Source organism: Carcharodon carcharias, chromosome 21 (genome assembly GCF_017639515.1).
Source record: "Carcharodon carcharias isolate sCarCar2 chromosome 21, sCarCar2.pri, whole genome shotgun sequence".
NCBI classification, from domain to species: domain Eukaryota; kingdom Metazoa; phylum Chordata; class Chondrichthyes; order Lamniformes; family Lamnidae; genus Carcharodon; species Carcharodon carcharias.
In genome coordinates this window covers 70,000,050-70,022,498 of record NC_054487.1, presented here as the reverse complement: position 1 = coordinate 70,022,498, position 22,449 = coordinate 70,000,050, and the positions used below count along the sequence as shown (strand labels likewise).

The 22,449-nt window shown below is 40.1% G+C and overlaps 1 protein-coding gene across 1 annotated transcript in view; it reads left to right on the top strand.

Moving 5' to 3' along the window:
- Positions 1 to 22,449, top strand: part of LOC121293073 (myelin regulatory factor-like protein) — a 43,704-nt gene that overhangs the window by 3,249 nt on the left and 18,006 nt on the right. Inside the window, exons 3-11 of the mRNA XM_041215668.1 lie at positions 838 to 1,033; positions 10,543 to 10,619; positions 11,082 to 11,192; positions 11,462 to 11,552; positions 11,979 to 12,179; positions 12,598 to 12,706; positions 14,302 to 14,411; positions 19,169 to 19,332; positions 20,977 to 21,037. Of these exons, the coding sequence (XP_041071602.1) occupies positions 838 to 1,033; positions 10,543 to 10,619; positions 11,082 to 11,192; positions 11,462 to 11,552; positions 11,979 to 12,179; positions 12,598 to 12,706; positions 14,302 to 14,411; positions 19,169 to 19,332; positions 20,977 to 21,037 (1,120 nt within the window). The remainder of the gene's footprint in view (positions 1 to 837; positions 1,034 to 10,542; positions 10,620 to 11,081; positions 11,193 to 11,461; positions 11,553 to 11,978; positions 12,180 to 12,597; positions 12,707 to 14,301; positions 14,412 to 19,168; positions 19,333 to 20,976; positions 21,038 to 22,449) is intronic.

Sequence of the window (22,449 nt, the reverse complement as noted above, 5' to 3'; positions counted from 1 at the left end):
AAGGTCATCGACCTGGAACATTAACTCTTTTTCTGTCCACAGATGATTCCTGACCACCTGAGTATTTCCAGCATTTTTTTGTTTTTACTTCAGACTTCCAGCATCTGCAGTGTTCTGCTTTTGTGTATGACTTTATTTTGTTTCTGTACAATGATTTAAATATAATTTATATTTCCTACTTTTACTTTCTGCTTTGCCAACTGTGAGAATTCTTCAATCTGGTTTATCAGTCTCCCTACTGCCTGTGCTGTTCACAGTCCCAACAGATCCCCTGTAAAAGGCATCAAATTCAAACTTGGAAAAGAGGAATTCTGAACTCTGGAGCTCTCTATAACTTTGTGAGCAACTTTTCTTGAGGCGAAAGGCGAGTGCCAATCCTTGCTGCTGACTCCAATATCTGGGCCATTACTCTGACCTTTAGAAAATCACAGTGAAAGTTATAAGTATAATAGACATTTAACCTCCGCGACAGGTTCTTCCTGCTTACTGTTAGAAATGCCTGTGCACAATTTTTAATTACTTTAGTCAAGACGCTAAAGCTTTTACGACTAATGGTAAGACTCTCATATGTCGATCTATGTCTTTAATATAATGTTAACTATAATTGGACTATGAACCAAGCAAAATCAGATTTTATCCATATCACTTGTTATATGTTAGATTTGAAAAATGGATCACAACTCTAGGAGTTGCTAAAATTCTAATAATTCCTGATACACAATGCTTTGAAAATATTCCATGTGTTCAATTTCATTTTTGATTATTGCAATATGGGTCATGATTAAGTTAATTAATTTATGCACTTCGATTTTTCTTTTGTGTTTCTGTTTTAATTAGACCTGCTCCAGGTTATCAAGTAGATGCAGACAAAGGATTTAATTTTTCAACGGCAGATGATTCATTTGTTTGCCAAAAGAAGAACCATTTTCAGGTCACAGTTCATGTTGGTTTGATTGGATGTCCAAAATATGTTAAAACACCTCTAGGCCTTAAACCAGTTGAAATGTTCTTCTTGAAAATTTTTGGAGTAAAGGCAAGTTTCAAAATTAGATTTGCTTCTGCAATTCATTTTAATATTTAAATAATTTAAATGCAAGTCTCTGAAAAGTAAAGCCTATCAGCAATCACAGCACAAGTGTACAATGGAAAGATAATAGAAATTGTATTTTGTTTAATTTTACATCTTAACCTTTTATTTATAGCAAACCTTCAGTGTCAAATTATTTTAAGACTTTAGTTATAAACTTGGATTTCATTTTAATTGAAAGTACTCATGTAAGTAATGCACTGGAGTGAAGAAAACACATTCCAGCAGATTTAAAACTGAAAACTAAAATAAATGCAATCTTGGCAGTACGATGTACTCACTATCAGTCAAGCCTTCATTTCAAAGTAAACAATTTTCATTTTCGTAGACCGTAAGGCCATGTCACTAAAGGGCTCTGATGACCTAAATTTCTTGTGCACCATTTACGTTCAAATTCTGACTTGGATATATCACCAGTAAACCAAAAAAACGCAAACGACAGCAGCAAAATGAAACCATTAACTTTTTTATATGATTGCTTCTGGATCAATGATTGTTTGATAATCATTAAGTCATTGAATGGTTACAGCACAAAAGGAGGCATTTTGGCCTGTTGTGCCTCTGCCAGCCCTCTGTAAGACCAATTTATCTAGTCCCACTAGCTCTGCATTTTCCCCATAGCCTCGCAAACTTTTCCTCTTCAGAAAATGAGTGAATTTTCAAATTATAATTTAAGTATCTGTGATGCTTTCATAATATATTAAATGTCCTCTTAGCATCATTGAATCTTGGAGCACAGAAGAAGGCCAATCCTGCTTATTGTGCCCAAAGTGCTAACCAAATAGTTTCTCCCCCTGTCCTTTCCACATAGCCCTGCAATTTTTTTCCAATTCTGTGCCCCGACTCTGCGCTGCATTTCTGGCTGGGTCTTCCGAGCCCGGCTTCTTCAGAAATGGAAAGAGTCCCGCGAAAAGCTTCATAGCAGCATTGGACATCAAGGGGAAGACAATCCATGCCCGTTTTTAAATTTATTCCTTCATGGGATGTGGGCATCGCTAGCAAGGCCAACATTTGTCACCCATCCCTAATTGCATTTGAACCAAGTGGCTTGCTCGGCCATTTCAGAGGGCAGTTAAGAATCAACCACATTACTGTGGATCTGGAGTCACATGTAGGCAAGACCAGGTAAGGATGGTAGAGTTCCTTCCCTAAAGGACATTAGTGAACCTGATGAATTTTTATGACAATTGATAGTTTCATGGTCACCATTCCTAAGATTAGCTTCAATTCCAGATTTTATTAATTGAATTCAAATTCCACCAGCTGTCATGGTGGGATTTGAACAAGTGTTCCCACAACATTAGCCTGGGTCACTGGATTTACTAGTCCAGTGACATTACCACAATGCCACAATCTCCCCAGCACTTTTTACAGCACCAGCTGCCATAAGGTAAGTTTAAAGGTCTAGTGCAAATGTTAATGAATAGGTGAATAAATGGGGTGGGCGAGGTGGTAGGTGGATAGGATGGGTAAAGTGGGTGAGTAAGTACGTGTCTTGGGGGATGGTTCAGGTCGGGAGGGGTTGTATGGTGGTTGGGAGTTAGCATAGCTGGGAGGGGTAGTCACGTTGGGTCGGGGTGTTAGTCAGGGGAGATTGAGCGGTGGTCAGTGGGGGTAGTTGGGTGGCCGGGAGTTAGCTTCGTCAGGAGAGGTGGTATGGTTGGGATGTCATGGGGCAGTAGGGCTTAGTGGTAATAGTCGAGGTTGAGTGGCGGGGGCGGGGTTGGTCAGTGTGAGTGTTTGGGAAGGGGGGGGGTCAGTTCTTTAGCTACCCAGGAATAGAATTCTAATATAGCACGGATTAGATACAAAGCTACCTCTTAATTGTACCATCAAACAATACCAAGCCAGGTACCAGACAAGTTAAATGCAGAGTAAAGCTCTTTCTACACTTGCATCCAATAGCCCCAGGGCAGTCTTGACCAATTACTCAATAAGTCTACACTTGATCATCAGCAAAGTGATGGATGGTGTTGTTGACTGTGCTATTGAGTGGCACTTACACAGCAATAATCTGCTCGCTGGTGCTTATTTTGGGTTCCGTTAGGGTCACTCAGCTCCTGACCTCATTACAGCTTTGGTCCAAGCATGGACAAAAGAGCTGAACTCAATAGAGGAGGTGAGAGTGACTACCGTTGACATCAAGGCAGCATTTGACTGAGTGTGGCATCAAGGAGCCCTAGCAAAATTGAAGTCTCTTGTGGGGTGTTGGTTACATCTTGGTAGGTTTTAATAAAGTCTACAGAGTCAGAAGTAGGTTAACTGTAAGTATTTATGAACTACTAGAACTATTTACAAAATATGGTAAATGGTAAAAGTTAGGAGCTGTCTCCATACTTGAGTCTGCTCATGGCTCTGTCCAACACCACACTGACCCTGGGTGCAGATCATGTGCTCTCTTACATCACTGTGTGGGCAGGATTGTACTCAGTCACAAGTTAACCCTATATTGGAACAGGAGAGGGCAATTCAGCCTGTTGAGCTTGCTTCGCCATTCAGTGTGATCATGGCTGGCCAAACACTTCAAAGCCTTTTACCCACACTATCCCCATAACCCTTTACGTTATTGGTAATCAGAAATCTATCAGTCTCTATCTTGGACATGCTCAATGTCTGGGCTTCCGCGGCCCTCTGGGGTAGAGAGTTCCAGGGGCTGTGGCCCTCTGGGTGGGGAGGTTTCTCTTCATCTCGGTCCTAGGCGGCTTCTCCCTTGTTTTGGGATTGTGTCCTCTGGTTCTGGCCTCCCCAACCAGGGGAAACATCTTACCTGCATCTACTACTCTGTCTATTCCTTTAACTATTTTGTAGGCTTCAATGAGATCACTCTCATTCTTTGAAGCTCTAAAGAATACTAGGTCCTGCAACAAAATTTAGGGAGCTAGATAGCAGATTAAAGAGCAGGACTCAAAGATTGTAATCTCTGGATTACTCCTTGTGCCATGTGCTCGTGAGTGTAGGAAGACGAGGATAGAGAAGTTGAATGCGTGGCTGAAGAGATGGTGCAGGAGGGAGGGCTTTAGTCTCCTTGGATCACTGGGTCTGTTTCTGGTGAAGGTGGGGCCTGTACAAATCAGACGGGTTGCACTTGAACCAAACGGGATCAGCATCCTTGTCGGGAGGTTTGCTAGTGCTGTTGGGGGTGGTTTAAACTAATTTGGCAAGGTGGTGGGATACTGAATGGAGGTACAGTAGGGGATGATGCACAGCCAAATACAGAAGAGATACTAAGTCAGTCTGGAAGGCAGAGCAAACATATACCTGTTAAGGCACAAAGGAATAATGAATGGCTAGATTGCACCTATTTTAATGCAAGGAGTCTTACAAGTAAGGCAGATGAATTGAGGGCATTGATTAACAGATGAGAATATGATATTGTTGCTATCAGAGACATAGCTGAGGGAAGGGCAGCTCAATCTTCCAGAGTATAGAACCTTCAGCCGTGACAAGTGAGTGGGGTGTAAAAGAGGTGGCGGCAATGCACTATTGATCAAGGAGTCAATTACTGCAGTAAGGAGGGACGGTATCTTAGAGGGTTCCTCAAATGAGGCCATATAGGTAAAACTTAAAAACAAAAAGAGGGCATTCACTTTGCTGGGAGTGTACAAAAGGCCTCCAAACAATCAGGAGGAATAGAGGAGCAGATATGTAGGCAAATCTTAGAAGTGTAAAAATAATAGGGTAATAATAGTAGGGGATTTCAAATTCCTCAATATTAACTGGGATAGTCTTAGTGTGAAAGGCTTAGAGGGGGTGGAATTAAAATGCATCCAGGAGAGATTTTTGAGCCAGCTCACGGAGAGCCCTACAAGAGAAGGGATGGTTCTAATCTTAGGAAATGAAGCCGGGCAAGTAGTAGACGTGTCAGTGGGGGAGCATTTTGGGGAAAACGACCATAACTCTAAGATTTAAGGTAGTTATGGAAAAGGACAAAATGGACTGGAAATAAAGATCCTGAATTGGGGGAAGGCTGATTCAATATGATAAGATAAGATCTGGCCAAAGTGGACTGGGAGCAGCTACTTGTAGGAAAGTCTACATTGACCAATGAGAGTCATTCAAAAAGGAAATAGAGCATGTTCAGTGCCAACATGCTTCCGTAAAGGTGAAGGATAGGACCAACAAGTCCAGGGAACCCTAGATTTCAAGGGATATATAGAGGATTGGATAAGGAAAAAAAGAGGCTTATGTCAGATACAGAGGGCTGAAAACAACAGAGCCCTGGAGGAGTATAGGAGTGTACTTAAAAAAGTAATTAGGAGAGCGAAGAGGGTGCATGAGAAAACACTGGTGGACAAGATAAAGGAAATTCCCACAGCATTTTATAAATATATTAAGGGCAAGAGGATAACCAAGGAAAGGGTAGGGTACAAGAGGGACCAAAGTGGCAATCTGTGCGTGGAGCCGGAGGATATAGGTGAGGTTTTAAATGATTACTTTTTATCTGTGTTCACTATGGGGAAGGATGATGTAGGTGTAGAAGTCAGGGAGGAGGACTGTGATATACTTGAATAAATTAGCCTTGAAAGGGAGGAGGTATTAGCGGTTTTAGTGGGCTTAAAAGTGGATAAATCCCCAGGCCAAGATGAGATGTATCCCAGGCTGCTATGTGAGGCAAGGGAAGAGATTGCTGAGGCTCTGACTCTAATTTTCAAATCCTTTCCGGCCATTGGAGAGGTGCCAGAGGACTGGAGGACAGTGAATGTGTTACCATTATTCAAGAAGGGTAAGAGGGATAAACCAGTTAATTACAGGCCAGTGAGTCTAATGTCAGTGATAGGGAAACTATTGGAAAAAATTCTGAGAGGCAGGATTAATCTCCATTTGGAGAGGCGGGGATTAATCAGGAATAGTCGGCCATGGCTTTGTCAAGGGGAGATCATGTCTAACAAATTTCATTGAACTTTTCAAGGAGATGACTAGTGAAGATGAGGGTAGTGCAGGTAATGTAGCCTATATGGACTTCAGTAAGGCTTTTGACAAGGTCCTGCATGGGACAATGGTCAAGAAGGTAAGAGCCCATGGGATCCAGGGCAATTTGGCAAATTGAATCCAAAATTGGAAAGTGGCAGGAGGCAGAGTGTGATGGCCGAAGGTTGTTTTTGCAATTAGAAGCCTGTGACGAGTGATGTACCGCAGGGATCAGTGCTGGGACCCTTGCTGTTTGTAGTGTACAGTAATGATTTAGATGTGATTATAGGAGGTATGATCAGTAAGTTCACAGATGACATGAACATTGGTGGTGTCGTAGATAGTGAGGAGGAAAGCCTTAGGTTACAGGATGATATAGATGGGCAGAGCAGTGGCAAATGGAATTTAATTCTGAGAAGTGCGAAGTGATGCACTTTTGAAAGACTAACACAGCAAAAGAATACACAATGAATGGTAGGACCCTAAGAAGTACAGAGGATCAGAGGAATCTTGGTGTACATGTTCATAGATCCCTGAAGACAGCAGCACAGGTAGATAAGGTGGTTAAGAAGGCATATGGGATACTTGCCTTTATTAGTCAAGGCATAGGATATATGAACAGGGAGGTTATGTTGGAGCTGTATAAAATGCTAGTTAGGCCACAGCTGGAGTACTGTTTGCAGTTCTGGTCGCCACACTATAGGAAGGATGTGATTGCACTGGAGAGGATGCAGAGGAAATTCACCAGGATGTTGCCTGGGCTGGAACATTTCAGCTGTAAAGAGAGACTGAATAGGCTAGGGTTAATTTCCTTAGAGCAGAGAAGGCTGAGGGGGAACCTGATAGGGGCATACAAAATTATGAGGGGCATAGATAGGATAGGTAGGAAGAAACTTTTCCCCTTAGTGAAGATGTCAATAACCAGGCAGAATAGATTTAAGGTAAGGGGATTTGAGGAAAATTTTTTTCACCCAGAGGGTGGTTGGAATCTGGAACACACTGTCTGAGGGGGTGGTACAGGCAGGATCCCTCACAACATTTAAAAAGTATTTAGATGAACACTTGAAATGCCATAGCACACAGGGCTATGGGCCAAGCACTGGAAATTGGGATTAGAATAGATAGGTGCTTGATGGCTGGCACAGACATGATGGGCTGAAGGGCCTGTTTCTGTGCTGTTTAACTCTATGATTTCCTGGGTAATTATTCAGGTAAGTAAATCGGAACATTCTGAAGACTCCGACACTAATTCAGAGTTGGAGACTTTTGTGGAGGGCCCCAGGGAGGAGGGGAATTGCCTGTTCCAAGTTAAGAATTCCCAGGGTCAGTGCGTCGGGACTGCCACAGGGTTCCGAAATGCATCTTGGGTCATACATCCATTTTCTAATGATCCGTAGACTGGAAGATCTTGGCCAGTGGAAAATTGAAAGCAATATTTTTGCACCATCAACAGCCACTTTAGGAATCAAAGGAACAGGAGTAGGCCATTCAGTCCATCGAGCCTGCTCTGCCATTCAATACAATCATCGTTGATCATCCATTTCAATGCCTTGTTTTACAAATTATCCCTTTATGTCATTGGTATTTAACAATTTGTCAATCTCTGCTTTAAACACACTCAATGACTGAGCTTCCGCGGCCTTCTGGGGTAGAGAATTCCAAAGATTCACAACCATCAGAGTAAAAAAATTTCTCCTCATCTCGGTCCTAAGTGGCTTTTAGAAAACATTCATTGCTTTCCTGTAAACCGAAGAGGTGGTAGTGTTTCTGTAGTTATGTTTGGGGCTCTTTTAATAAACCAATTAACTGAAATAACAAGAATTTGCCAACTCAAGTGGAGTTGGGCAGGAACTTTGGAGGTTTGTCCACCAAGTCTGTGATTTCCGACTGGAAGTGATGGGGCTGTAAAATACCTGGGAAATATTTTCCTATAGTTGTGCCTCAGTTATGCTGGCTGAAAAGGAGTTTTGTGTGTACCTGGCATTGTATTGCTATATGTGGTAGAAAGACGTTATGAGTGAAAGGGTTGGAAAACCTATGCACTCAATTCCCTGAGGTCCATACCTGTGTCGTCCTTTTCCATTGTGAAGATCAATGCAAAGTATTCATTAAGGACTGTACACATGTTTTCTGGGTCCACATACAGATTACCTCTATGGTCCCTAATTGGCCCTATTCTTTCCCCAGTTATTCTTTTGCTCTTTATACATTTAAAAATTTATATTTAGTTTTCCTTTATTCTACACATCAATGTTTTCTCATGTTTTCTCACTCTTAGCTTTCCTAATTTCTTTAAGTTCCACCCTGCACTTTTCATACTCCTCTCGGGACTCTGCCATATTGAGCCCTCAGTATTTGCCATAAGCTTCTCTTTTTCTCTTAACCCTAACCTTCATGTTCCTTGACATGCAAGTTTCTCCCGAATTGGTCTCCTCCTTTGCCTTTATGGGAACATATTTGCCCTGTACTCTGGCTATTTCCTCATTGAGTGTTTCCCACTGCCCTGACACAGTTCTATCTGCAAGTAGCTGCTCCCAGTCCACTTGGGCCAAATCATATCTCATCTTAGTAAAATTAGCCTTTCCCCAGTTTAGAACATTTGTTCTTGGCCTAACCTTATCCTTTTCCATAACTATGCTAAATCTAACTGAGTTATGGTCACTATCTCCAAAACTCTCCCCTACTGATATGCCTACCACCTTCCCGGGCTCATTTCCAAATATTAGGTCCAGAACTGTCCCCTCTCTTGTTGGGCTTTCTATGTGCTGGCTAAAAATGTTCTCCTGAATGCAACTTAAGAATTTTGCTCCCTCCCTACCTTGCACACTAAAACTATCCCAGTTAATATTTGGGTAGTTAAGATCCCCTAGTATTACTGCCTTATTATTCTTACACGACTTTGAAATTTGATTACATATTTGATCCTCTGTCTTTCCCTGACTGTTTGGGGGTCTATAGTACACACCCATCAGCGTGTTTGCCCCATTTGTGTTTTTCACTTCTAACTATTTGATGATCCTTCCAGGATATCATCCCTCCTCGCTACTTTAATTGATTCCTTGATCAATATTGCGACCCTGCCTCTTCTATCCCCCTCTCTATCTCGCCTGAATATCCTATAGCCAGGAATGTTAAGCTGCCAATCCTGCCCTTTTAGCCAAGTCTCAGTCATAGCTATGATATCATACTCCCACATGCCCATCTGTGCCCTCAGCTCATCTGTCATATCCCTCAAGCTCTTTGCATTAAAATATATTCCTTTAAGCCCTGCTAAACTCACTTCTTTCTTATCTAGTCTATGTTTCCTCTGCGTTCCGGACTCTCAAGCGTTTTAACTTCTAGTTCCATCTCAGCTTCTCTCCCCTCTGAACTACTTTTCAGGATCCCATCCCCCTGCCAATTTAGTTTAAATCCACCCCAACATCATTAGCAAATCTTACAGGTTCCACCTCCCCCAGAAACATCCCAATGCCCCAGGAATCTAAAGCCCTCCCTCTTGCACCATCTCTCCAGCCACACATTCATCTCTTTCCTTCTGTTCCTATACTTATCACTGCATGGCACCAGGAGTAATCCGAAGATTACTGCCTTTGAAATCCTGCTTTTCAATTTCCTACCTGACTCCCTAAAGTCTGCTTGCAGGACCTCATTTCTCTTTCTTCCTCTGACATTGGTCCCAACATGGACTCTGGCTGCTCATCCTCCTCTTTCAGAATGCCCTGCAGCCATTCTGTGACACCCTTGACCCTGGCACCCAGGAGGCAACATACCATCCCGGAGCCATGTCTACAGCTGCAGAAACGCCTGTCTACGCCCCTCACTAACAAATCTCCTACCATTATTGCTCTTCCACACTTCTTCCTGCCCCCCCCCCCCTCCCCTGAGCAGCTGGATCACCACAAAGGCATGGCCTTGGCTCTCATTGGCCCCCACAGAGGAACCATCACTCACCATTTTCCAAGGCCAAAAACCAGTTTGCAAGTGAGATGCACTTGGGGGAATTCCCTCATTACCTGCCTGGTCCCTTTCTGTCTGGCGGTCACCCATTCCCTCTCTGCTTGCACTTTCTTAAGCTGCGGGATGATCACGTCCTGAGCCGTGCTATCCACGAACCTCTTAGCCTCGTGGATGCACTGTAATGACCCCAGCCGCTACTCAAGCTCCAAACCCTGGAGCTTGAGCTTTGTCTTGTTAACTTTCATCCCAGGCTTCTGAAATAATCGGAACTAGAAATCTAATCTACCTTGAGCTTCCACAAGATCCCCACTGTATCCTCTCTTGTGACTAACATTTTTCAATCTACATTCAATTTTAAATTGTATCCACAATTCTAGCATTTTTTCTCATTGCTTTTATGAACTCTTGAAAATAACAAAAAGTACTTGAGAAAATTCATTATCTTCAGATGCCACTTCCTTATTGGTATTTTAGTGGGCCACGCTCCACACTTTTCTCCTGACATGCTTAACTGTTTTATGTTTTCAATTATGTTTTTCTGTGGTTAGTAACTGCATAATATTTTCTTTCATACTTACCTTTACACACAGGTTGAGGCCATGAATCAGGTGATCACCATTGAACAATCTCAATCAGACCGGAGCAAGAAGCCTTTTAATCCAGTCAGGTAAAATTATTGATATAGAGGCTTTTTTTTTGAGGTGTAAGGTATCTTTTGAGCAAATTTACCTTTCCAACTTTTGCAATGGCCTGGATTTTACAGTAAAAGCAATGGATATCAGCACTCAATTTTTTATCAAATCAGATAGCAGCCGCGGCACCTGTACACGTATAGGTAAATGCAGGAATCCAGAAGATGCTGTCTACCAGGGTCTCACTGAGAGACTAGGCATTGAGCCACATGAGTGAAATTGCAGTACTTACCAGCTAGATGCATGCTAATCTCACCAGAGAGAAGGACTCTGTTGTTAGTTATAGTGTAAAGAGATTTTTATCTGGGTAGATTTGATGCTGTCAGTCTGCAAGTTATTGTTAAAGTAGCATTTTAGTTAAAATGCCTATCAATTACCTCATGTTTTACACAGCATCTCTCATAGTTTATGCTGAATTTAATGTTTTTTTTCTAAAGGGTTGATTTGCCAGGAGACCAAACTACAAAAATCACTTTAGGAAGATTGCACTTTGGTGAAACAACAGCAAATAACATGAGGAAGAAGGGCAAACCTAATCCTGATCAAAGGTATATGTGATCCATATATAACAAAATATGTAGATAGTTGTATCAAAACAGGTTGAAACCTTATGTTAATCACAACCTTAAAAAAAATCCAAACAAAATGTTAACTCATTCTTTTTCGGATTCTGATAAACCTGCTGCGTTTTTCCAGTGTGTTTTGTTTTCAGCACTATTTTTGTCTTGTTGAATATTAATTTAAAAAAAAGTTCACTCAATGGTCGGTGTTCAACACTGACTGGAGGTTGCTCTAATAGGGCTCTCTCTTTTTTTAGATACTTTATGCTTGTAGTTGGCCTGTATGCTGCCAGCCAAAACCAGAATTATTTATTAGCTGCTCACACATCTGAAAGAATAATTGTGCGGGTAAGTATGTTGAAATTCAGTTGTACTAAAAAAAAAACTGTTTTAAATATATTTAAAACACATTATTGCCTTCAAACACCCGAAAGTGTGTTCTTTTAAATGATATTTATGTTGGTATTATGTCATACCTGATAGCAACTGATGGTTGAGTCCAATACAATGCTGTGTGGTATTAGCCTCTATGTTTTACTGCTTAATACAATGGAAGGAAATCACTTCCACATATTATAAACTCTTATCTTCAGATTATTACTGTTCACTTCAATAAAAGGGCAGCTATGTTCTCCTGAACATCTGCAAAGGCAAACACAGTTCAGGTGATGAATGATTATCAAAATTTGTATAAAATTGTTACTTTGTTTTCCTAAGACATCATGGTTATAGTCAGGAATTTGAAGTAACAATTCTTACATTGACTTCTTTCAGGCTTCAAATCCTAGTCAGTTTGAAAATGATCGTGAAGTAACATGGCAACGAGGGCATGCTCCTAACACAATTGTCTGTCAAGGCCAAGTGGGGATCAACACAGATACTCCAGATGAGGCATTGGTTGTGTGTGGCAATGTAAAGGTAATGGGAACAGTCATGCATCCATCGGACAGACGAGCTAAACAGAATATCCATGAGGTGAGTAGTTATAATGCATTTATTGTGTACAAAGCAACCGAGATTTTGCTCACCAGCACAATTGTCAGTAAGATTATGGAATAGTCGCACTTTCTTCCTGTCCCCGCCTCCCCACCCCCACAACCTACCTTAGTGAAGTGTTTGAAGTGAGCATTTACATCTTTTGGCAGGTTTCTGGTGGCATACACATCTATGCTTGAGAGAGCTTGCCGTGGGGGTGAGGGAGACATGGCTGTTCCTGCAGTAGCTTACAAGAGCAGAAGGCCTCGAAGAAGAAAAAAATGCAGATCTAATAGTGTTCAAAATTCCATGATGCAAATCTTGAAATGACTACTGCCAATGCTGTCATGGACAGGCATTGCAGCTAGATTTCTACAACTTAAAAGGATATAGTCTATTGCAAATTTTTGTCTTATAGGTTGATACTACTGAGCAACTAAAACGGATAACACAAATGAGGCTAGTAGAGTATGATTACAAGCCTGACTTTGCATCAAAAATGGGAGTAGATCATCCTCATGAAACTGGTAATGTAGTTAAAGTTTTATTAACCTTTCTGAAAATGTTCAATGGAGTATCTTATTTTTATGTTTTTATGAAAATGTTAATTTAGTATGATAGCATTTAGAAGCTGAACATTATGTGCATTCTGCAGTATACATGAACACAGGTTCTACTGTGATGAGCGTTTAATTAGGGAGTAGGCCAGACCCAAAATATCTTGTGTAATCTGCCTCTATTTGTCTAGTAATTGCATAATTGGCATGTCACAACAGGAAAACATATGTTGTGCTGAACAATGATGATCATAATCTCGCTGAATGGTGGAACAGACTAGAGGGACTGAATGACCAAGCCCTGTTCCTATGTATGAGATATTTTAACGTTAAATGATCTGTTGGTTTCTCAATTTTGCTTCATAGTTTTGAGTAATGATCCAATTTAGTTCTTATTTGATGTTTGAATCATGAAAATGATACATTTTTTTTCTAAATGCATTCATATTCAGATGTAGCTGGAATGGAAATGCTTCATCTCTGCTGAAGTGTCTCTACATATTCTACAAAGTGTAACTGGGTACCATTCATCATTTGATATGCTGTATTCTTGGTTGATATCTCTGGGCTTTTTAATTTATTTATGCTTGTTTGTTGTTTGGTGGAACAGTAAAATTGATTATTCTTAATTAATGTCTTGTATGACATCTACCCACTTGATGCTGTTCCTTTTAATCCATCATTGGAAAGCATGGCATAGATGGAAGCCAGGGACTATTAATGACAGATTGATGGGACAGGAAAGGTGAAGTTGTTTGTGTATAGATTTTAGTCAGTGCCAAATGATAACCATTCATCTGCAGCATGGGGCTTTGCCCATTTATTTTAACCTTTTGTTGGCTTTGCAAATAGTTTTCTCCCAAATAATTTTATCACTATTATTCAGCATGCATTTTTTTTTTTTGCTTTTTGCAAAATAAAAATATCCCCACTTTTCTGGAAGTCCAAAACTAGAGGCTATAAATATTGGTCACTAATAAATCTAATAAGAAATTCAGAAGATACTTTACTCAGTGGTGGGAATGTGGAACTGTCTACCACATGGAGTGGTTGAGGAAAATATGATACATACATTTAAGGGGAAACTAGATTAGTAAATAAGGAAAGATATGCTGATAGGGTTGTGGTTATATTTTGTGACTTTATTGGATTTTTGATATTGGCATTTAATTTGTTTGAATGAAATTTGATTGTTTATTTTGTTATGTAAAGAAGAGTGATACCCTTAGTACAAAATTTGACCATGTAGCAGAACACAGTTAACTTTCAATGGCTAAAAGTAAGCCAATGAGAAGTGATAAAATGATGCTGATGTTTGCTGTACCAACGATTATTAAACTGGATTTCTTTTATGTATGACCATCTTTGAGGTAAGACTGTAAAATATTAAATTATTGAATCAATATCAGTTTAAAAACCAAATGTTATAAAATTTTAATTTATTCATGCAACCTTATAATGCAAATGTTCTTTTAGAACGGCTTAAAACATTGATAAGATTTACACATTGCAATAAGCATTTAAGCACAGCAAGCATTATGTCCAATGATCTTTGTTTTAAACAGGTATAATAGCACAGGAAGTGAAGGAAATCCTGCCATCAGCTGTAAGAGAGGTTGGGGATGTGACCTATACCAATGGCGATAAAATCGAGAATTTCCTCATGGTTGACAAAGTAATAGAATTTAGAATTTCTAATAGTTGTGACTGATTTATGACCTGAAATATTCAAAAACATCGGCAATTCCACAGCTTCAATCTATAGACTCTTTGACATTTAGAATGTTAGCATTTGAATCAAAGTTGAGGTTCTGAGTTTAATTCTTTGAAAAGCTACTTTAAGGCATGTTAGTTATTGAAATTGTTTGATTATACTCTTGCCTATCAAAGCTGTTCAAAAAAAAAAATCATACAAGGCAGTGATTGGAACCCTAATTTGCATTTCATAAGTGAGAAGCCAATCTAACTCTTGGGATTTCCAACAAAATAAAAGCTAGGATTGCGTGCTACAGCATTTGCATATGTCTAATGAAGAACAAAGGAATATAGATTTATAAAGTGCCTTTCACATCTTAACTGTTTTTATATAACTTTTTCCATTTAAGTGCTCATTGTGAAGAACGTGTAATTATCTTGCTAGTTTCTGAAGTGAAAATTACTTTTTAGTTTCAATCTTGGTTTCATCATTATAAAATTAAAATATGGCTTTCATTTTACTTTTGTATACTCTAAAAGACTCATCTGTTACTACAGAAGAACAAGAAATGAGAATGCCTGTCCAAACTACTTAATTTTCTTAAGTTGATATCCAAGGCCTATTAATCGCATGTTTAACATTCTCCTCATTTAACATCAAGGTTATATTTCTGTGCTCCCTATTTAATTAGGAATATGTTCTAAATAGGCTAACCAAGAGTCCATTCACAGCGTGCTAACGGTCAGACTTAAAAAAAACTTTTTCACGGGATATGGGCATCACTAGCTAGCTCAGCATGTATTGCCCATCCCTAATTGTCTGTGAGAAGAAGGTAGTGAGTTGTTGCATTAAACTGCTGCAGCCCATGTGGTGTAAGACACATCCGCAGTGCTGTTCAGAGGGGAGTTCCAGGATTTTGACCCAACGACAGTGAAGATATGGCGATATAGTTCCAAGTCAGGGTGGTGTGTGTCTTGCATGGAACACCACCACCTGAAAGTTTCCCTCCATCTGATGCCCTTATCCTTCTTGGTGATAAAGGTCACGGGTTTGGAAAGTGCTGTTGAAGGAGCCTAGGTGATGATTGAGAGTAGACTGGTGAGGCAGTAATAGGCTGGATTGGATTTGCCCTATTTTTTGTGTACAAGACATAACCCGGGCAAAATTTCCACATTTTGGGAGAGAGGCCAGTGTTGTAGCTGTACTGGAACAGGTTGGCAAGGGGCGCGACTGGTTCTGGAGTACGAGTACTATTGCCAGCAAGTTGTCAGGGTCCATAGCCTTTGTAGTATCCAGGGCCATTAGACATTTCTTGATATCATGTGGAGTGAATCGAATTGGCTGAGGACTGGCATTTGTGATCCTGGGGACCTCCAGAGGAGGTTGAGATGGATCATCTACTTGGCGTGTCTGGCTGAAACTAGTTGTGAATGCTTCAGCCTTGTCTTTTGCACTGATGTGCCCCTCCTTCATTGAGGATGGGGCTAATTGTGGAGCCTACTCCTCCATTTAGTTGTTTAATTGTCCACCACCATTCATGACTGGATGTGGAAGGACTGCAGAGCTTAGATCTGATCTGGTGGTTATGGGATCGCTTGGCTCTGTCTATCACATGTTGCCTCTGCTTTTTGGCATGCTAATAGTCCTGTGTTGTAGCTTCAACAGGTTCACACATCATGTTTAGGTATGCCTGGTGCTGCACTTGGCATGTCCTCCTGCACTCTTCCTTGAACCAGGGTTGATCCCTCGGCTTGATGGTTATGGTAAAGTGGGGGATATGCCAAGCCTTGAGGTTGCAGATTGTTGTTGTATACAATTCTGCTGCTTCTAATGGCTCACAGTGTCTCATGGATGCCCAGTTTTGAGTTGCTGGACATGTTTGAAATCTATCCCGTTTAGCATGGTGATAGTGCCACACAACACGATGGAGGGTATCCTCAATGTGAAGATGGTGGTTACTCCTACCAAAACTGGCATGGACAGTTGCATCTGCAACAGGTAGACTTGGTAAGAACAAGGTCAAGTAGGTTTTTCCCTCTTGTTGGCTCCCCACCATCTGTTGCAGTCCCAATCTAGCAGCTATGCCATTTAGGACTCTGCTAACTCTCAGTGGTGGTGCTACCAAGCCATTCTTGGTGATGGATGTTGAAGTCTCCCACCCTTCTTCTAAAGTGGTGTTCAACATGGAGCGGTACTAATTCATCAACTGAGAGGGGGTGGTAAGTAGCAATTAGCAGGAGGTTTGAAACGAAAACAGAAAATGCTAGAGAAGCTCAGCAGGTCTGACAGCATCTTTGGAGAGAGAAACAGAGTTGATGTTTCAAGTCACATGACCCTTCAGAGCTACAGCGAAGTACAAATGTGATGAAATTTATACTGTTTAAGGGGGGTGAAACAGGTGAAGTGGATAGAAGGCCAGCGATAGGTGGGAGCAAAGGATCAATCGACAAAGATGAACAAAAGGACAAAGGGAATGTAAATGGTAGTGGTAAGGGCTAGAAAAGGTGCTGATAGTGGCAGAATGTTATTAAAGCAGAACAAGGGTAAGCACTCTGCAAAGAACAACATGACTAAGTAACAGATGGTCCGGGTGGGGTAGAGGGAGGGGACAGTGGTGAGGGAAAAAAGGAATCAAAAATGGGATAAAAAGAGGAAAAACAATGAATAAATGAATAAAAATAAGTGGATAAAAAATAAAAATTAATTTTGAAAAAAAGGGGTGAGGACAGAGGAGAGAGTTTATGGTCTGAAGTTGTTGAACTTAATGTTAAGTCCTGAAGGCTGTAAAAGTGCCTTATTGGAAGATGAGGGTGCTGTTCTTCCAGTTGGTATTGGGCTTCATTGGAATATTGCAGCAGGACAAGAATGGGCATGTGAGCATGAGAGTAGGATATTATGTTGAAATGGCAAACAACAGGAAGGTCTGGGTCATTCTTGCAGATAGACCGAAGGTTTCCCACAAAGCGGTCACCTAGCCTGCATTTGGCCTCTGCCCTTGCACCTTCCTCTCCCTCCCAGAACCATGATAGGATCCCCCTTGTCCTCAATTTTTACCCCACCAGCCTCCGAATTCAAGAATTAGAAACTTGGAACAAAAATCTTGCCAAACTGAAGCGGATTGGGAGCATGAAAACCACGATTACTGAGAAAAAATAGGAATAGGTGTATATGCTTTACAATTTATGTCCTCTCTTAATGAACTTTGTAGAAGGAAAAACTCCACTTATATGCAACAAATTCAAAGGATCATCTTCTGCCATTTTTGCCAACTCCAGCATGATGCCACCACCAAACACGTCTTCACCTCACCACCCCTGTCAGCATTCCGTACACCCTGGTCCAATCCTCCATCACCCCCAACACCTCATCCCCTTCCCACAGCACCTTCCCATGCAATTGCAGAAAGTGCAACACCTACCCTTTTACCTCCTCCCTCCTCACCATCCAACGGCCCAAACTCTCCTTTCAGGTGAAGTAGTGCTTCACTTGCACCTCCTTCAATTTGGTCTACTGCATTCACTGTTCCCAATGCGGTCTCCTCTACATTGGGGAGACCAAACACATACTGGGTGACCACTTTACGGAACACCTTCGGTCTGTCCACAAGCATGACTCAGACCGTCCTGTTGCTTGCCATTTCAACACACCATCTTGCTCTCATGTCCACATGTCCATCCTTGGCCTGCTGCAATGTTCCAGTGAAGCCCAACACCAACTGGAGGAACAGCTCCTCATCATCTGATTAGGCACTTTACAGCCTTCAGGACTTAACATTGAGTTCAACAACTTCAGACCATGAACTCTATACTTACCCATTTTTTCAAAATTCATTTTCATTTTTATCCACTTATTTTTATTTTTATTCATTTATTTGTTGATTTATCCCCCTTTTTATCCCATTTTTGATCCCTTATTTGCCCCACCCCCACACCCACCCCAACAAGGACCACCTGTTACATATTCATGTTGTTCTTTGCAGAGTGCTTACCCTTGTTCTGCTTTAATAACATTCTGCTTTCTTACCTTTGCCACTATCAGCACCTTTTTTAGCCCTTATCATACCATTAACACTCCCTTTGTCCTTTTGTTCATGACATCTTTGTCAATTGCTCCTTTGCCCCCACCTATCGCTGGCCTTCTATCCATTTCACCTGCTCTATCCCCCTTAAGCAGTATAAATTTCATCACATTTGTACTTCTCTGTAACTCTGAAGAAAGGTCATACAGACTTGAAACATCAACTCTGTTTCTCTCTCCACAGATGCTGTCAGATCTGCTGAGCTTCTCCAGCATTTTCTATTTTTGTTTCAGATTTCCAGTATCCGCAGTATTTTGCTTTTATATTAGTAGGGGGTTTCCTTGTCCATGTTTGACCTGATGCTATGAGACTTCATGGGTCCAGAATCAATGTTGAGGACTTCCAGGGCCATCCTGGTTTCCAGTCTTAGTAAATGCAACAAATTCACTTGGACTTTGCCATTGGCTGCACCAAATCCACATAATAGGTAGCTCGTTAAGAAAACATTAAATGCAATACAAAACTACTTAAGTTGAAGCAGTTGCTCTTCAGAATATATTTAGTCCAATGGCTGTTGTGAAGGCATTCTCCATTTTTGCAAGATGCTGAATTGGTAGTTAGTAATTTTAAAGAAAATTGATTTTTTTTGTTCTTAATGTTGTACAGAATTCTGGGTTTGTACTTTTCTCAGATGAAGAAGAATGTTTCCTTTCTGTAGGAACAAATTTTCATGGAGAATGTTGGAGCAGTGAAAGAGTTATGCAAGTTGACTGACAATTTTGAAAAAAGAATTCAAGAATTAGAAACCTGGAACAAAAATCTTGCCAAACTGAAGCGGATTGGGAGCATGAAATCCACGATAACTGAGAAAAATAGGAACAGGTGTATATACTTTACAATTTATGTCCTCTTAATGAACTTTGTAGAAGGAAAAACTCCACTTATATGGCACTAAATGGGTACATTCACTGCAGAATATGGCACTTGACCACTCAAGAATTGCCTAAGTTCTGTGGTGAGCTAGCAGGCCATAACTGAAGTAGAAATAAGGCTACTAAAATAACCATGTGCATTCCTGGGTTCAGGAGGGAAACAGTTCTTTGAAGTTCCCATTCATAATTACTGTCAGTGTTTGGTGCTGGAAGTGGTTGTGGAAGACTGATGTGATGTGGATTAAAAATAGTCCAACATTACTCACTAGATAATCTCCCACATTAAAATCACCTAGGAAATACCAGAGGCGTCCTAATGCTTGTGGAGCTGTACAAGTGTTAATTGTCCACGCAGGAAAAAAGTAATTAAGAAAAGCATGTTATTAGAGTGGAAAATAAAATTAAAAATAAAAGTTGTATTTTATTTAACAATTTATTTCTGTTATCATTGTAACATACATATTGCTGAAATAGGCATTTTTTGTCAAAGCTTTTCATCTTGCATTCATCAGGACAATTTGCAAGAAAATACCAATAGTCAGGGGAAACAACATTGGTATTTTCTTGCGAATTGTCCTGATGAGTGCAATACAGAAAGCTTCGACAAAAAATGTGTCTCTTTTCAGCAATATTCAAATTCTGTACTACCAAACGATATATTGCTTCACTAAAATAATCATTAATTGGTATTTGTAACTAACTTGCTATAAACATATTCTTTATTACATTTATTACATCATTGACTTTTTTTAAGCTGTGTGAAGCAGCACATTAATAATTCACCTGATCACCTTGGCAAAAATGAGTCTGTTTCCACAATATTGACTGTATCCTTTCTCCCAGCTCTTTTTTTTTTGAAAAAAGCCTTCTCTTCCTCTCCTAAGTATTATAAGCATATACTACTATAGCCCCAGAAGAGAAATAGAATGCTTCCTTTTACTCTGGGACATGCTGAAGTTTTCTTTTGGCCCTTTACCTGACTTGCATTTTAAATCTGTCCAACTATAATTTAACAATTTTCTTAAAATAATTTACCCTGGGAATGAAGGAGCCTTTCAAGATCAGACCCCATGCTAGTTCATTTCTGTTCACTCTTACATCCTGTTTGTGTCTTGTCCTTTTTTTATATTTTATTAGCTATTTCTTGCTCCCCGTAGCAGATTTCATTTCTAGATCCCTGTGTGAGCAATTTCAAGACTCCATCTTCAGTTCATGCACTGAATTGCAGATGTGTGTAACCTTTCAAACACAATCTTAAATCTGCCACAGAATAAAAAAATATCTTTTTCAACATCTATAAACTAATATTTAGTAAAATATGAGACTTATAAATTCTATGATTCTTTAAAACCTAGTTCCTGATGCATTATATATGATTTTTCCAATTGTCTCACTGAATGGGATTTACGCAGGTAATTATCTGGCTTTGTGATTCTGGCAGGGAGTAAAAGGTTGAAATATGCATTGTGCAAAATTTTCCAATCATTGCTAATAGTTACTCCTTTGACTTAACCTACAAAAAGAAAACATCATAATGTCATTGTGTATTTAGTGAAAGGACCAGTTAAATTAAGATTTGTTAACTGTTTTATAGCATATTTGGTCGATCAACCAACATGCCACCATCAAAGAAACCAGTTATGGCCAAACGCAAGGTATGTGAGAGCAGAAGCGAGTTGTATTGTTTCATCAATTCCTTTTTCTATGGAGAAATAAGCAGCATGGCAGAGTTTTGATTGAAATTCCAGCATTTTTGCTCGAAATGCTAAAACTCCCTACCTAACAGCATTGTGGAAACACCTTGACTGCCCAGACTCCCACCATTGCTTGAGGCCAACTTCAGATAGGCAATAAATTATGGCCTTCCAAAGATATCTACATCCAAAGAATGTTTTTTTTTTAAAGAGTCCTTTATTTTTTAAAGATATATTCAGAACTTAATTGAACTGATAATTCAAATTCATTTTGCACTGAAAAGTCAATTATTCAATAATTTTAATTAAACAGTGTAAATATTACAGCAAAGTGGTAATTTAATGCTAAAAAGTTATATAAGTTAAATGAAGCCGCTTCGAATTAAGTGAAGTAAAACAAAAAGACTTGCATTTATATACTACCTTTTCATGACCTTAACATTTGAAGTGTAATACTGTTGTAATGTAGAAATCCAGCAGCTAATTTGTACACATATAACGTTTCGAGTCTGTATGACTCTTCAACAGAACTGAGAGAACAGAAAAGAGTCATACGGACTCGAAACGTTAACTGTGTTCCTCTCCGCAGATGTTGTCAGACCTGCTGAGTTTTTCCAGGTATTTTTATTTTTGTTTTGGATTTCCAGCATTGGCAGTTTTTTGCTTTTATCTAATTTGTATACAGCTAGCTCCCACAAACAGCAATGAGATATATTTTCTTCATTCATTCATGGGACGCGGGTGTTGCTGGCTAGGCCAACATTTATTGCACATCCCTAGTTGCCCTTGAGGTGGTGGTGAGCTGCCTTCTTGAACCGTTGCAGGCCATGTGGTGTAGGTTCACTCACAGTGCTGTTAGGGAGGGAGTTCCAGGATTTTGACCCAGTGACAATGAAGGAACAGCAATGTATTTCCAAGTCAGGATCGTTCTGACAATGCAGTTGGTAAAGCTGAGTTATTTAAAAATTCCAGAGGGAAACTTTAAACAACTGTCATAATCTATATTTTAAGTGGTATGTTTGAGGTGCAACTCTAAATTCAGGAATCAGACCACCAGTTTTTGAGAGGTGTTGTGTTAAACTAAATGAAACATTTTATTAATTTACCCAAGTTAAATATATACACATGGCTACAAATTACTACTATCATAACTTTTAACAAATTCCCAAACTAATCTCCATTAAGGCAACAGCACTTAACCAGATACCAGGCAGAGCATTTTCACCTTACGAATTCAGAATGAGGTTCTTTTCACTTAGGTTCCTGGGGAGACCTTTGGAGGCTTGAAGCTGCTTTGATCTAACATGCCTCTGCCCCCGCACACACATAAACTGCTATTGGTTATATCCAGCACATCTCACGAAATGTAAATT